This window comes from Lissotriton vulgaris, chromosome 9 (genome assembly GCF_964263255.1).
Source record: "Lissotriton vulgaris chromosome 9, aLisVul1.2, whole genome shotgun sequence".
Taxonomy (NCBI): domain Eukaryota; kingdom Metazoa; phylum Chordata; class Amphibia; order Caudata; family Salamandridae; genus Lissotriton; species Lissotriton vulgaris.
The window spans coordinates 228,029,675-228,046,680 of NC_141697.1; the positions used below are offsets into that span (position 1 = coordinate 228,029,675).

The following is a 17,006-nucleotide window of genomic DNA, read 5'->3' on the forward strand; positions in this document are numbered from 1 at the left end:
GAGCACGTACCCTAGTCACTTTTTGACTATACTTTTGAGACTTTTGTCTCCCTTTTTTTGAGTCTTAGACTCCTGGCGCCACGTAGGGATGCCTGGGTTTAAATCCTGCAGGGCCTGTCGCCGTTCGATGTCAGTGTCCGACCGTCTCTACTGTCTGGAGCGCGACCATGACTCCCGGTCATGTTCGGACTGTCTGGCCATGGCTCCGAAGGCCTTACAGGAGCAGTCCCTGTACGCTGCTGGAGGCCCGGCAGTCGTCTCCGTGCCACTCGAGGTCCAGGGGTCGATCGAGGGCCCGATCGCGGAGCCATCATCATCGCTCCTCGGGGTCGAACTCTTCACACTTGGAATCGGGTAAGAGACGTCATAAGAAGAAGTCGAAGAAGCGTTTCTGCTCTCTGACGTCCCCCCTGTCGGTCTCCAGACTCGGACGAGGGAGCCGGGGGTACCAACCCCCCCTCACCCCCACCTTATCCGGATCCGTCGGCGACTCCTGCCCAGGTGCAAGATTTTCTTGCAGCCATGGACCGCCTCTTCAGGCCTCGGGCTCCAGCCGGCACGCCTTCAGGCCCCGCAGTCCCAGTTGAGAGCCCTCCCTTACCGCCGGCCCCGATCCCGGCACTGCAGTTGGTTCTGTTCATTCCACCACCGCCTTTGCTCGGTTTTCCGGACAATTTTGCCCCTAGTTGGGACCCTAATTGGGACAAGGAGCCATTCGAGAATTTGTATTCCCCTGTACCTCCCCCACCTCCGCAGCCTGTGCCCCGGGCAGTGGAGGAAGGGGACGATTTGGAGGGTCTGAGGACTGTCTCGCACGCAGTGGGGGTAGCAACAGGAATGGACGGAAGAGCTGGAGGATTGACGGTGGCCTTGAACTCTCCTCTGAACCTGGTTTTCTTTCTCCTCCTGCTGTGGCTATGGAGGAGGGCGCTACATAGACTGTGGTGCTCCGTAGAGCAGCTGAGGCCCTTGACCTGCCTACAGTGACCCTCAAAACGAATCTCCTCACTGAAGTGCTTCAGGCGACTGCAAGCTCTTTGGAGCCCCATCTGCTATTCAATGAGGCCCTAACTGACGTCTTGAGGGGCACCTGGCCTCGACCAGCAACTGGGGCCCCCATGGATAAGATTGTGGCTCGGCACCATCGCCCGGCCCCGGGTGACCCTGCTTTGCTGTCCACCCACCCAACCCCAGAGAGCCTGGTCATCCAGGCCTCCACTTCCCAAAGCGCATTGCCTACTGTTCCGCCAGATAAGGAATCCAAGAAGCTGGAACAGTTCGACAAGAAACTATTTTCATCTGCCAGCTTAGTGCTGCGGTCGGTGAACACCGCATGCCTCTTGGGCCGCTATTTCAACGCTGTGTGGGACACGGTTGCGCATGTGCTGCCTCAGTTTCCAGAGGAGGTTCGGACAGTGCTTTCCCAAGCTGTTACTGAGGGGAAAGATGCAGCAAAGTTCGCCATCAGGTGTGGACTGGACTCCGCAGACTCACTGGGTAGGGAGCTTTACACAACAGTGGCCCTCCGTCGCCAAGCCTGGTTGCGGTCCCCTGGTTTTTCAGGGGATGTACAAAGTTCTCTTATGTACATGTCCTTTGATGGTATTCACCTGTTTGGCGATAAGGCAGATAGTGCGCTGGAGTGTGTTAAGGGCTCCCGATCTACTTCCAAGTCCTTAGGTCTCTCCACCACGCGCCTGGCCACGTCTGCTTTTCATCCCTTTCGGGACCAGAGAAGGGGCACTCGACATGTTCGTTCAGCTAGAAGCCTGTGCAGAACCAACCTCAGCGTGGACATGGTTCCCGCCGCGGTGGGACAGGGGGCCAGCGTGCGGGTCAGTCCACCTCCACAGCATCCACCTCAAAGCCTTACTAGTCCGAGCCTTGGGGCACACCCCACGCCGGTGGGCGGCAGGATTCGCCATCACCTTCCCAACTGGCGTTCCGTTACCTGTGACAGGTGGGTGCTGCAAATCGTCCATAAGGGCTACTCCCTCCCCTTCGAGACTGTCCCTCCAGCCATGCAACCTCATTTCCACCGCATGTCGGGGGGACCATTTTGCGCTTCTCCAGGAGGAAGCCACAGCGCCAAGGGGGCCATCGAGCGCGTTCCTGGGCCGGAAGTAGGACGTGGTTGTTATTCCCACTACTTTCTGGTCCCCAAGAAGGAGAAAGGGGGCCTGCGTCCCATCTTGGACCTCAGGAGCGTCACCGCTTCCTCCGGAAGGAAAAGTTCAAGATGTTGACACTGGCTCAGGTCTTGGCTGCCCTCGACCCTGGAGACTAGATCGTAGCGTTGGACTTGCAGGATGCATATTTTCATGTCCTCGTCCTGCCGGCCCACCGGCGTTACCTGCGGCTCACGGTAGGCCTAGAGCACCTTCAGTTTGCCGTGCTCCCCTTCGGCCTTACCAGTGCCCCTCGGGTGTTCACGAAAGTGATGGCGGTGGTCGCAGTTCATCTGCGCAGATCAGGGGTTCAAGTCTTCCCCTATCTCAACTACTGGTTGTTGAAGGCGGGCTCGTCCCAGGCAGTCGTCTCTCACCTCAACACTACGGCCGACCTCCTGCATTTGCTGGGGTTCTCCATCTACGTGCCGAAGTCGCACCTGAGTCCCTCTCAGAAGCTCCCCTTCATCGGCCTAATGGCTTCCTGCATCCTGCTAGTGCAACATGCCGGATGGCATATGCAAGCTCTGCAGTGGGACCTGAAGTTCCAGTGGGCACAGCATCAGGGCAACCTGTCCGATCACGTCCAGATCTCGGAGGGCACTACACGACAATTGCAATGGTGGCTCATGAATCACGACTGGGTCAATGACAGATCCCTCTCCCGTCACAATCTGGAGCACACAGTGGTGACTGATGCGTCCTTCCTGGGATGGAGTCCCGGCTCCATATCAATCTTTTGGAGCTTCGGGCGATCCGACTTGTACTGAAAGCATTCCTTCCCTCTGTCTGGGGAAGTGTAGTGCAGGTGTTCATGGACACCACCAACGCCATGTGGTACTGCAATAAACAGGGCGGGGTGGGGTCATGGACCCTATGTTAGGAAGCTCTCCGCCTCTGGACATGGCTGGAACATCAAGGCATTACCTTGGTGGTTCAACACCTGACAGGTTCAATGAATGCCAGGGCGGACAAACTCAGCCGCCGGTGCATAATGGATCACAAATGGCGTCTGAACTCGGACGTGGCGCAAGGTCTCTTTCTGCAGTGGGGAGAGCCTTGGTTAGATCTGTTCGTCAAAGAAGAGAACATGCAATGTCATCAGTTCTGCGTGTTGGAATTTCCAAGGCGGCACTCGCTGGGCGATGATTTTTGTCACGAGTGGAGCTACGGTTGTTGTACGCCTTTCCGCCTATACCACTTCTGCCCAGAGTACTGAAGAAGATTCGGCGCGACCGGGCCCAGGTCATCCTTCTTTCTCCGGATTGGGAACGAAGATACTTGTATCCCTAACTACGGGACGTTTCCTCTATAGCTACCTACTAGCGACCGCCAGTAGGTAATGTATATATACATGTATATGTGTGTGTATATATAATATATCAAGAATTCCAGCCTTTTTCTCCAACGGAAAAGAACACCCCGGCATAAACTCCTCTTCAATTATTGTGCGTAGTTTAGTACAACTCACTCCATGTAATGATGCATTTCGGTCACCTCATGTGACCTTGATCACATGCATATATATATAATGTGTGTGTGTGAACACAAACACATGCATATGCAGAGAGGTGGTCCAGGCCATGCACCTTTTTACATCTCTCTGCAACGCAGCTCTGTGACACTTACTGGAGGTACCTGGTGGGCTAGTTGGACCCCAGGGACCCTCAGGATTCATGGGGACTTAATCCCCCAACTTAAAATGCGACACAGGCTTGTTTGCACAGTGGTGAAGGGTGGGGTGCGGGCCTATCTGCACCTCTGACTTAGTGGTAGTTTTAATCCCCTGCCCTATTATGTACTAGGGCCTTACAGAGGAGGTCATGCTAATCACAGGGGTACCCCAACGCATAGTGTTCCCTAGTGTATGTAGGTGTTTTCACTGTATTCTAAGTGTCTTTTAGCATAGCACTGGCTCTAGGCCTGGTTAGTCAGAGTCCGTTACCACCAGTACTAGTCTGAAAAAATTGAGGGCACAGTATGATTTTGCAACAAGGCCTCTTTCTGCTTCTCTGTTTGTTCTTTCTGCAGGTCTTGCTTCTTCCCGCACTTTTCTTTGTCTTTAAAGACTTCTGTTGCTTCTTTCTGTATTTCTTTTGCTACTTTCTGTGCATTTTTTCTTCTTTCTTCACATGTCCTACCTCTGTAGGCATAGTTAGAAACTAGCAATTAAAAAACCTTAGAAATGCACTTAAAAACCATAGGTTTCAGGCACGTTATAGTTCAAATTAGCATTTCAAAAACCTTTGGTGAAATCCACTGAAAATACCATAGTTTTCAGGCACATTATAGTTAGAAATTTGCATTTAAAAAACCTTTGAAATTAACTGAAAAACTGAAGATTTTAGGCACGTTATAGTTCGAAATTAGCATTTAAAAAACCTTTGAAATTCACTGAAAAAACCAAAGGTTTCAGGCACGTTATAGTTAGGAATTAGCATTTAAAAAACCTTAGAAAGTCACTGAAAAAACCATAGGTTTCACACACGTTATAGTTAGGAATTAGCATTTAAAAAACCTTAGAAATTCACAAAAAAAACATAGGTTTCACACATGTTATAGTTAGCTGGACATTTCACTCATACAAAACCATAGAAATTCCCCCATTATAGTTAGTTCAGCTAATTATAACTCGCACGCCCGCAATGCACTGCTGATGACGTCACATATTACATCACTCATGACATGGTCAGTGACATCACTCATGAGATCACTGATATCTCAAATGACGTCACTGATGACATCATCCTTGTGATAGAGTGGCAGACCTCTCACCCTAATCTAACCTTTGATACACACACTCAAAAATACAAACAAACATTTTAACAATGGACATACCAATACCAGTTACAACACACTTATTCAGTAATTCCAAGATCTACACACACATCCACTCATTCACCAACAGTCCCATACAGTCACTCATACATGTTCTCACTCATCATATGTACTCATACACCTATACATCTTGTTACACACCGCCACTCATCCATAGAGTTACTCACACACATAGTCACACATGCAAACAAAGTATCAAACATCCATTTACTTGGATATAGTTATACACCCACCACCACACTTACTTCTACAGAAACATACACATACTTACTCTCTTAAACAAACACTTAAAGAAACACATACTTATTTATACAGTAACTCTTCCAATCTCTCACTCTCACATATACTCACTTATATACACAAATACTCACATTTACTAGTTTAAAACATATGTACTTACTCATAAAGACACTATTGAGACAGTCATTCACTCACTAACACACCCATACACACACTCATCCACCCATACAATCCTGCACACATGCTGTCTTCAACACATACAAACAGTGAGTCACTCATTCATGCATCTATGCACTAAGTAATACCCCCACCGAACCATACAGACACTCAGACACTCATACTGATACTCAAAAAACCATCGAATAACCCATATAGACAGTCCTGTAGCTACTCACCAACCCATGCAGCCACTTATACACAAAGTGAGAGACTGATACAGATATTTACATATTTAAACATTACTCACTAACCCATGTATTCACTAATATACACCTAATCAGTTAGTTATACAATCAATTTCACACAATAAATCATCCATTTAGACACTTACATACCCATTTCTTCTTCCATCGACCTTGAGATATACATATATAAAACATATTTAATTTTCAGAAAAACACACATTCACTGGATGATGTCATCAGTGATGTCATGAGCGATGTCACTGACCATGTCATGAGTGATGTAATATGTGACGGCATCAGCAGTGCATTGCGGGCGCGTGAAGTATAGTTAGCTGAACTAACTATAACGGGGGAATTGATATGGTTTTGTAAGAGTGAAATGTCCAACTAACTATAACACCCCTGAAACCTAAGGTTTTTTCAGTGAAAATATATATATATATATATATATATATATATATATATATATATATATATATATATATATATATATACATACATACATACACACACACACACACACACACACACACACACACACACACACACACACACACACGTATGTATTATATTAATTATATTACAGACTTTGCTGGTCAGTAATTCATATTTAATGGTAGTCAATGAGGTTGAGATCTTTTTAAAGACCACACTTACTATTTGTAATAAAAACGGTGTGTTATCTGCTATGCGCGAATATTTCTGCATTGCATCTTCTGTTCTCTTGTTTAGTTTTCCATTGTGTGCCTTTTTGATATGAGTTCACAAGAATTATATATTCTTCTTCAATGCAGGAATATCAAGTTTAGATACTCCAGCTGCTAGACGAGTAAATTCTGCAAAAAACCGACCACGGCCTAAAAGTGCTAGTGCTGGGTCTAAAAAGAGTCGGAACCGCAAGTCTGGAGTTGGTAGCGCAGCAGCAATGGCTGGCGCTATGGCGGGAGCAGCAGCAGCTTCAGCAGCAGCCTATGCAGCATACGGGTACAATGTTTCAAAAGGTATGGATTTTTCAAATTATTTAGAGTAAGTAAATTCGCTAAATAAGTGTCTATCATGCATTGGCTCAATATTCACAGATTGGTCAAGGAAGCGAAAGAAGATTGTGTTTTGCTTCTGGGTTTAGCATTCATACTTCTGAGTATTTTATTTTTTATTTACCAATCCATTTTCCAAATATCATGACGCATGTGCGCCCCATCAAAATGAAATGACTCCATCATTACACCTTTTTTCTTTTACCTTTCGTTCATGCTTTACAGCATTGGCATTTTGACAGTGTTGTGCAACGTGAACTAAAGCCATTGTCAGAGCCAATAGGGACCTACTAGCTTTCCCAAAGCTTGCTAACAACTGATAGGCAACATCCAAGAAAATGTGTGCTTGAATCTCAGCTGGAGGTATAGGTCTCATTGAGGAGTGCAATTTTTAATTTGTATGAACTATTGTTTATATTACTGGTGCATAATTAATAAGAAAATGAGATCACACTTTCAAAAAAACAGCCAGCTTTGGAACATACTTCCTGCATGCAAAGGCATAAGGAGTGCAATGTGATAGTTCATGATAACGAGTGTCCCCCAGTGCAGGAACAAGCACTGACAATGTCACTAGGTCTTCCTTCTAAATGAAGGTGCCTATTAAGTGTTTGATGGGTTTAGGCACTCAATAAATCATTATGCAAGCACTCCGTCACTCATCATTGCACTCATGCCTCCTTTCATCCAGCCACTTACTCATTCTTGCATTTACCTACTTACACAACTGCCATAAAACACAAGCACAAGCTCATCAACATATGCATGGCATGAATATGCCTGCAGTAACAAATGAAATTAAGAGTTGCAACTGGTGGCCGTCTTGCTGTATTGTACATTGTGTATTGTTGTTTTAAAGTTCGAATGTAGCCACCACAGTTAGAACTGAAATGCTGGCCTTCTGGGAGTGGTAAACCAATGATATATTACATTCCTTCATGGTCGACTGTTTAGGGGCCTGGCCTGGTTTGGAGTCAGTGGTCACACAGGATGAGGCGCACTGCATTTGAAAAGAGCGACAAGCAGGTAGCAGTTGGCACTCTCTGAGGAGCTGTGGTATTACTGTGATGTGCTAACAAAATGAAAATAATAATTGGAGTAGGCAAGAAATGAATGTGAACTAATAAAAAGAGAAAAGTGAAAGTTGAAATGACTGGCCCACCAACCCTGGCATTAAAACAACTCATGTTCAGACTGCGATTTGAAGCAACTCAAACTGACCAATGGCAGAACAAGGCTGACCCAAAGCCTTCTGTGTATATATATATGTGTGTATTAAAGTGCAAGCTTTTACCCTTTGGGTTGGTCAATGGGATTAATCAGCACTAAAGCCCATGCCTACAAATGAAACGTGAGATTTCATGTAACAAAACACGTCTGTGGGCTGTCACACAGTGCTATAAAACTCCACCATCAAAGGCCTTTCGGCTTTAACATATGTTTCATAATAAATGAATCAGTTCTATTGCCTTTGTCCGAACATTTCTCAATAATCAGATCAGAACCTATGGCATCAAACAACTTTTCATTGGTTTGTCCCCGTAACCAATTTAGGCCTACGGTATTAGGCGTAAGCTTTACCACAATGTTAAAATCAGGCATACAGTCAAAAACATACACAAATGTACTCAATTACAGTTTGCAAAGCAAAATACTCTCTCTCCTAAGAGGACCTAACAAAGACTGTTACAGGGAAAATCTTTCTATCCTCTTTGTTTGTCAGGGAGTAACCAACAGCAAAACCCTTACTATTGTAATCAGTGGCATTACATGTACGAAATACCTCTCTGCAGGGTTAATACTGAGTAATAGCAATCTGCCCTTAAATGCTTATTGACTGAGACTCAGGCTTTTCACAACAAATATTTAAAGTCAACTGCCTTTATCGTACCCATTTATAGTAAACCGATTGATCCTATATTCTTAATCACTTGCTAGCCATCAACATCAACTCAGTCCTGCTTTATTGAGCATGAGCTTTTCTGTAAGGTGGAAATTGTAATGCAAACCCTCTTTCAGTGGAGGCATCCAACGTCTGTCCAATCAAATGCTGTACTGAAAGACAACAACATGTAGGTGAAGCCTAAGCCCCTCTCATTTGTACTTCTGAAAGCTCTTTTATTGTTGATCATATAAGGTCTCGTGACAGCTGCGCTTTCAAGCCAGACCTGAAATGTTGTGGCATGAATGTACTGTTACTCCTGTCGCAGGGGGAGCTGGCACAAGGACCTGCTCAATGGGGTCGCACTGCAGCCTCCATTGAGTAGGCCCTGGGGGGAGTGTGGGGCTGGGTGGTGGGAGGAGGGAAACGGCGGGACGAGGGAAGAAATAAGCAGAAAAGGGCAAAACAATCCCTTCTTTTACAGGGACCTCTTTGACTTCATCCTTTATTGATTTGCCAATAGCTTCAGCAGACTTATAATCTTAACATTCTGGGTGTTAATCAAGACTAGAGCTTTTCACATACCCTGGAAAGTTACTTGCATTAGGGAAAATAGATTCAACATTGATAAATCTTGAGCAAAGTCAGAAACATTTCCCAGGGAGTTAATCTCCTATTCATGGTTAGATTGTTTGTTTGCTTGTTTGTTTCCATCAGTCCCCCTCATATGACCAACTGTGGATTCTTTAAACTCCTTGTGATCAGCGATACAGATACATTCACGCTGCAGATTACCTACTGCTTCATTTAGCAATGTACCCACCCCAACTCCTTTTTTAGGTATTGGGGACGATAAACATCTAGGGGGTCTTGCCCCAGAAACCCCCTTTTGGGTCTCCTTCTGGTTTGAGAGACTTGACAAGTCAATCCCCCCATGAACTTAGCCAAAACAAGATAAAGAACTTGGATAATCCTCATTTATCCAGTATTGGGGTATCTTTCATAGATTCACATGCCTGAATCATTCCCCGTCGTCGAGGCGGGAGTCCCACGGTAAATAAAAAAGCAGTGCCAAAAGCACTTTGCAGTAGTAGGCCCTAGAAAAAAGGCCTGAGGCCTATATTATAGTAGCCTATCTACCTCATTATGCTAAAAGACCCAAAGTCTTTGCTCCAACCAATCAGCTCACAGCACCCTCTAGAACCTTCCCTGCAGAGCCAGCTCTCCTCAGATTTTCACCGCACGTCGTGTGGAAGGGAGTCTCCCTGAGTCTTGACTCAGTTTTTTTTTCTTCAAGAGCTTCAAGATGTCTGACAAGAAGGCCTTGTTCAGACCCTGCAGAACATGCGAGAAGAAGAGGGTCCATGTGGATGACTTACACAAGGACTGTATTTATTGCCTATATCCCAAGCATGAGGCAAAAACCTGTAAGATCTGCACTACCTTCCCTGCCAAGACCTTAAGGGATAGGGAGGCCAGAGTCCTTTTGTGGCTTAAATCCTCTTCCAAGGATGATGATGACAGAGCCTCTACCTCTAGCAAGAGGGCAAGGTCTCACGAGGATAAGATAAGTGAGGGGAGAAAACATATTAAGACCTCCCACTCTACTTCAGGCTCTTCTCAGAGATCCAAACATTCTGTCTCTGGAGCCTCAGCCACCAACGATCCGGCAAAGAAAACCGTGAGTAAGACTTCTACTGTCTCCTCTCCAGTGACCACTGTCTCTACTTCGACCTCTTCTTCTGTGAATATGATATCCACTACATCTATTACAACTCCGATTGTGTCAACTAAAATTAGTATTGTGACAAAGAAAACTCTCGTGGACGACTCGTCGACGAAGACGCCGTCATCATCAAAAAATTTGTCGTCTAAGAAGAGCCCGTCGACGAAGTCGTCGACGCCGCCGTCGACGACTGCCTCGTCGACGAAGAATGCATCGACGTCTATCCCGTCGACGACGAGCCCGTCCTTGGTTACCCCGTCGACGTCAGTCCCGTCGACGGTGGCCCCGTCGACGACGAGTCCGTCGACGACTGTCCCGTCGATGACGAGTCCGTCGACGACTGTCCCGTCGACGTTGAGCCCGTCGACGACAGTCCCGTTGACGGCAAGTCTATCGTCGACGATGCCCTCGTCGTCGATCCCGTCGACGATAAATCCGTCGACGACGGCATCTTTTCAGCAAATAGATGCACCTTGGTCTCCTGGGTCATCAAGGTCGATGGGATCAGCTTTACTAAGACCTGCCACTGGGAATCAGGCCTTTTGTACGCCAATAGCGACAAAGAATTTTCAACTAGTGTCTTATAAGAGACAACAGGGTGCATATATATCTCCACTTATGCCTTCTCATCTTCTAGAAACTTATGCCGATGATGAAGAAGATGACTATGAAGATGATGACGATGAGGGTGCTTTTGGTGTGGCACGTCACCCATCCGAACTTGTCATCAAGTGCCAAGATGATGATGAAGAGGATTCATACGCGGAGCACTACTACCAAGAGGATATCATAGTGCCTCATTCATTGGAACATCAGAGAAGGCCTAGAATCCCGGAGGTCACTCAGCTGCCGCCTAATCTAATACAGGATTTACAGGCTATGCTGGCGGACTACAAACAGCGTTTTCCTCCGCAAGTACCTCAATCTGATACGGTAGCTCCTCCTCGGCAGCCACCGGTCTCTCCAGTTGTGGAAACTCCGCAACCGGTCTTGCCTCCACAAACTCCGGATACATCATCAGAAGAGGAGGTAGAGGATGGAGAGTTGCCTAACATACCTTCATCGGACCCATGGGACGAGTATGTTATACCCATGCCGTCCCCTCCAACTCCACAACCTTCAGATTCACCGCCTGAAGATGTAGGTGGTTTTCATAACTTGATGCAGAGGGCATCAACCAGGTTTAAGCTCCCGGTTACAGTGGAGCAAACGGAGTGTTTTCTCCATGACTTTAAGGAGGAAACGAGGAGGATATCTAGAGCCATTCCCATGATTGATTTTATTTGGAAAGAGGGCATAAAGATAATGAAAAACCCTGCATCTGTGCCTGCTGTGTTACCTAGAATAGAAAAGAAATATCGTGCTCCGCTCTCTAGTCCGGCGTGCCTTATTGGCCATCCACGCCCGGATTCGGTAATCTCTCAGGCGGCGCAGCAAAGGTCAAAGAACCCAGCTACCCCTATTTCTACTCCACCAGATAAAGAGGGGCGACGATTAGACCTTATTGGGAAGAAGTTTTCCACTATGGCTGCAGCATCCATCAGGATAGCAAATTCAATGGCGATTATTGGACGCTATGATCGCCAGATGTGGTCGGAGATGGCTAGATTCATAGAGCTATTGCCAGAGGACTCAAGACAAGAAGCCAGGAAAGTTTTAATGGAGGGAGAGCGGGCAGCGGAAGAATCCATCGACTGCGCTCTAGATATGGCGAATACGAATTTCAGGCAGTTGGCTGGGGCAGCCGTCCTGAGACGTCAGGGGTGGTTAAAAGCCACTACGTTTCGTCCGGAGGTTCAGTTGAAGATACTGGACATGGCTTATGACGGAGAGTCCCTCTTTGGAAAACATGTCGATGAGGCTCTCCAGACAATTAAAACTGACACAGATACTGCAAAGTCGCTAGGATCCTTGCAATATAAAAGAGGTTCATTCAGAGGAGCTAGAGGACGAGGTTATTCTTCCAGAGGAAGTTATTACCAGCAAGGCAGACAATATCAACCACAATACCGTCAAAACTATCAGTCCTCTTACAGGCAATCTGGATCGGCTGGTTTCTCTCGTCAAGGAGGAAGAAGGCGCGCAAACAACCAAGGACGAGACAGTCACAAGAAACAGTGAGAGCAATTGGGCGCCACCTCCAATCCCTTACCTTCCCGTGGGCGCGAAAATATCTGCTTTCCAACAGCAATGGCAGAACATAACATCGGATCGGTGGGTGCTAGACTTGATCCATCATGGTCACACCCTAGAGTTCATCACCAAACCTCCACCAACTCCGCCCAGGGGTCCCCCTCCCCCTCTTCTTCACTTATTGTTCAAGGAGGTGCAAGCTATGCTACTCAAGAACGCAGTAGAGAAGGTTCCATTCCATCAGAGAGGGACAGGCTTCTATTCCCGTTTTTTCCTCATAAAAAAGAAAACAGGGGAATGGGGACCGATCCTAGACCTGCGCAATCTGAACAAATATCTCAAGAAGCAGGGATTTCGAATGGTCACCCTCTCGGACATTCTCAGTTGCCTCAACGAGGGAGATTACATGGCTTCCTTGGACATGGAAGACGCATACTTCCACATCCCAATCCACCCAAACCATCGGAGGTACCTCCGTTTCACTGTGGCCGGCGCCCATTATCAATTCAAAGTTCTCCCATTTGGCCTCAAGTTGGCCCCAAGAATTTTCACGAAGTGCCTGGCCCCTGTGGCAGCAGCTCTCCAGGCAGCAAAAGTGCAAGGCTTCCCTTATTTGGACGACTGGCTAGTCAAAGGTCCATCAGAAGACAGAGTGAGAGCCGACATTACGGCATGCTGCAATCTCTTCGCATCGCTAGGCCTCACAATCAACAAAACCAAATCTCAGATGCATCCAAAACAAAGCCTGTTGTTCCTAGGAGCTTGCTTGGACACGGTGGAATGCAAGGCATCCTTATCTCGAGAGAGACAACTCCGTCTGCAAGCGTTGGCCAGAAAGCTGGCAAGAAGAAAGTCACTTTCAGTTCGCCTATTTGCATCACTTCTGGGGATGTGTTCTTCAGCCATCAACCTCATTCCATTGGTGCGTCTAAAGATGCGACCATTACAAGAGGAGCTAAACTGTCAATGGCATCAAGCGACAGGTTCATTCGAGGACACCATCACAGTCACCAACAGGATGGTGCACGCACTCCAATGGTGGTCTCAGATCAGCAATCTGGACAGGGGCTTTCATTCTTGCAGAATCCTCCGGATTTTATTCTGACGACGGATGCGTCCATGGAGTTTTGGGGTGGTCACCTCCAGGAACTGCAAGTGCAGGGAAAATGGTCTCAGCAAGACAAGAGATGCCACATCAACAGCCTAGAACTGAAAGCCATTTGTCTGTCTCTTCAAGCGTTCCTCCCCAGGATAGTGGGATCCTCGGTCCTAGTCAGAACGGACAACACCACAAGCATGTTTTATATCAACAAGCAGGGGGGAACGAGATCGGCAACGCTATCCAAACAAGCCCAAGAGCTATGGAAATGGTTAACAGTTCACAACATAACCCTCAAAGTGGAGCATGTCAGAGGCCTCTACAACACTTTGGCAGACAAACTGAGCAGAACATTGTCAGATTGCCACGAGTGGGAACTGGACAACGGCCAGTTGAGCTATGTGTTTCAGAGATGGGGCAAACCCAGGTTGGACCTATTTGCGACCCAACAGAACAAGAAATGCCGGTACTACGCCAGCAGATACCCTCAACAGGGGTCAAGGGGGAATGCCCTTTCGATGCGATGGTCAGGGACTTATGCATACGCTTTTCCTCCGATCCCTCTGATTCCACGAGTGGTGCGCAAAATGAAAGTGGAGAGTTGTCGCCTTCTCCTCATTGCTCCCAAGTGGCCTCGCCAGTATTGGTTTCAGGAACTCATGCTACTTTCTCAGGAGCCACCGATCAAGCTGCGGGTAATTCCGAAGCTACTGTCACGCAACGAGGGTCAAGTGCTTCACCCAGATCCTCAATCACTGAAATTGCACGCATGGCTCCTAACTTCTTAGAATTTGAGCATCTTCAAATTCCTCAGGAATGCCGGGACATTTTAGAGAAGGCAAGAGCCCAGAGTACATTAAAGACTTATCGTCTCAAGTGGAAGCGTTTTTGTGCATGGTGCATCTCTAGTGCTTTGCACCCCATAGAGGCACCGACAGAAAAGATATTGCCCTATTTGTTACAATTAGCGCAATCTGGCCTTTCTTTTTCATCAATAAAGGTCCACTTAGCGGCCTTATCCAGGTACAGAAAGAGGACCAACTCTCAATCACTCTGCTCTTCATCGCTAATCAAGCAATTTATGAGAGGTCTGTTCCGGGCTTATCCCCCAGTCAAGCCCTCACCACCGGAATGGGAGCTCAACACGGTTCTATCACAACTGATGAAACACCCGTTCGAGCCTATCCATAGAGCCGACCTAAAGTTCTTAACATGGAAGATTGCTTTATTATTGGCGCTAACTTCCGCAAGAAGAGTGGGAGAAATTCAAGCTTTCACTATAAAGGAGCCCTTTTTACATTTCTCCCAGGACTATGTCACTTTACGAACAAATCCAACATTCATACCGAAAGTGCCTTCCCAGTTTCATTTAAATGAACCTGTCAAGCTGAAAGTTTACTTTCCAAACCCGTCAACCCCGGCTGAAAAGACATTGCATTCTTTAGACATCAAACAATGCTTAAAATTCTATCTTCAGAGAACCAAGACTTTGAGAAAATCAGATCAACTGTTTGTTTGTAGCTTATGGTCAAAATACTTTGGGGAAAGCGGTCACTAAAGCCACAATTTCAAGATGGATCGCATCCGCGATTCAATTCTGCCACGTCAAGGCTAATCGACCATTGACAAGGTCTGTTCGATCTCACTCCACAAGAGCTGTAGCAGCGTCTGCGGCTTTGTTTGCAGGAGTGACGCTTGAGAACATTTGCCGTGCTGCGACATGGAAGAATGTCCACACGTTTACAAGACACTACTGCCTACAATCAGCAAATCAGGATGATGCGGCAGTGGGTCAAGCTGTTTTACGTCACCTGTTTCCATAAGGAGTATGTTCAGGTACTGATGTTCACTTATTTCATATAAAGTACATACAATTTAATAGATTGTGTTTATATATACAAGCATGTTAACATGTTGTGTTTTGTTGTATGATGCCTAAGATTTCTTTCCAGAAAGAAAATGCGTAATGTCAATGTTGAACTTGAACATGATGTAGTAATATTTCAATCTCTAAGCGTTTGTTGGTTGTTGACGATACGTTCATGGGGGTGCACTGCAATAAGTCTCCCACCATCCGCAACCGACTTTGCCTGGCTTACTGCTTGCTATTCTGATTCAGGCATGTGAATCTATGAAAGATACCCCAATACTGGATAAGAAAACAAGTTACTTACCTGTAACTTCAGTTATCCAGTATTGGTATCTTTCATAGATTCACATGCAACCCACCCTCCTCCCCGGAGAGTCAGTTCTCTAAGTTTGGGATACTTGTTCCCACTTGTGCTACGAAAATCTGAGGAGAGCTGGCTCTGCAGGGAAGGTTCTAGAGGGTGCTGTGAGCTGATTGGTTGGAGCAAAGACTTTGGGTCTTTTAGCATAATGAGGTAGATAGGCTACTATAATATAGGCCTCAGGCCTTTTTTCTAGGGCCTACTACTGCAAAGTGCTTTTGGCACTGCTTTTTTATTTACCGTGGGACTCCCGCCTCGACGACGGGGAATGATTCAGGCATGTGAATATATGAAAGATACCAATACTGGATAACTGAAGTTACAGGTAAGTAACTTGTTTTCTTATCCTCTTACTTCTTAGTGGGATGGCAACAACAAGTTTGTCCAATGGAACATCGTCTCTCACCAATTGATTTTCTTCTGGAACACATAGGAGTGGAGATTCGGAAAAGAGGGGAATTGCTTCCCCTAACATCACCTCCATTCCTTCCTAGGATGTAGGGCTCATTTAATTTTTCTGCAGTAAGACTTCCAGTTTCATTTTCAACATCCATTTCACTTTGACTTTTGACCAAGATGATTTCATTTGGGCCAGATCTTGAACTTTAGCTTCTAAATGTAAAATGTTTTGCAACAAAATCCCGCAGGGAAGAGGGTAAATCGCAACCGGCCTAATTGCTTTATGCCTTCAACTCAAAGCCTGAGGCTTCTTTGCTTCTATGAGGGAAGCACCAGAGAGAGGAATAGACATAGTAGGCTCAGGCGAATGATTACTTACTGGCAGACCGTGGGCCATTTGCAACTCCGGGTCTGTCCCTGGAATTGGTGTTCTCTTTAAGTGACCTCTATTTGATGTAGGCAGGGAGCCATCGCTAAGCCTCCCTTGAGGGCTTGCCTGTACCCTCACTGCATTGGTCAGCTCCCCCTCTTGCTGGCTTATAACGGTGCTTATCAATAACCTCCCTCCACTACCAGTGAAGGAGTATTGAGAACTTGGAGTTGAAATGACCCTCCTTGCTCTTGAATAATAGTGGGGATCACAAAGACTTCGGAGGAAAGTGGACTGGCTCCGTGGATCCTGACAGTGCTGTGACTGTTCGTGGGCACTCTCAGACAATGCTTTTATCCCCCCTACGCTGACCAGAGCAATCAGCCCCATTTCCCTATCCTCTTGATCTCAGTATACTCTCTGCCATAGTCACTATAAAGGTCAAATATCACGGGCTAAGTTTTGCCAAAGACAACAGC

The 17,006-nt window shown here is 46.5% G+C and overlaps 1 protein-coding gene across 2 annotated transcripts in view; it reads left to right on the forward strand.

Annotated features, from left to right (window-relative positions):
• The window catches only part of INO80 (INO80 complex ATPase subunit), a 545,189-nt gene that overhangs the window by 515,502 nt on the left and 12,681 nt on the right, over positions 1–17,006 (forward strand). For both annotated transcript variants that reach the window (XM_086937360.1, XM_086937361.1), the window contains one exon: positions 6,445–6,651. In XM_086937360.1, the coding sequence (XP_086793486.1) occupies positions 6,445–6,651 (207 nt within the window). The remainder of the gene's footprint in view (positions 1–6,444; positions 6,652–17,006) is intronic.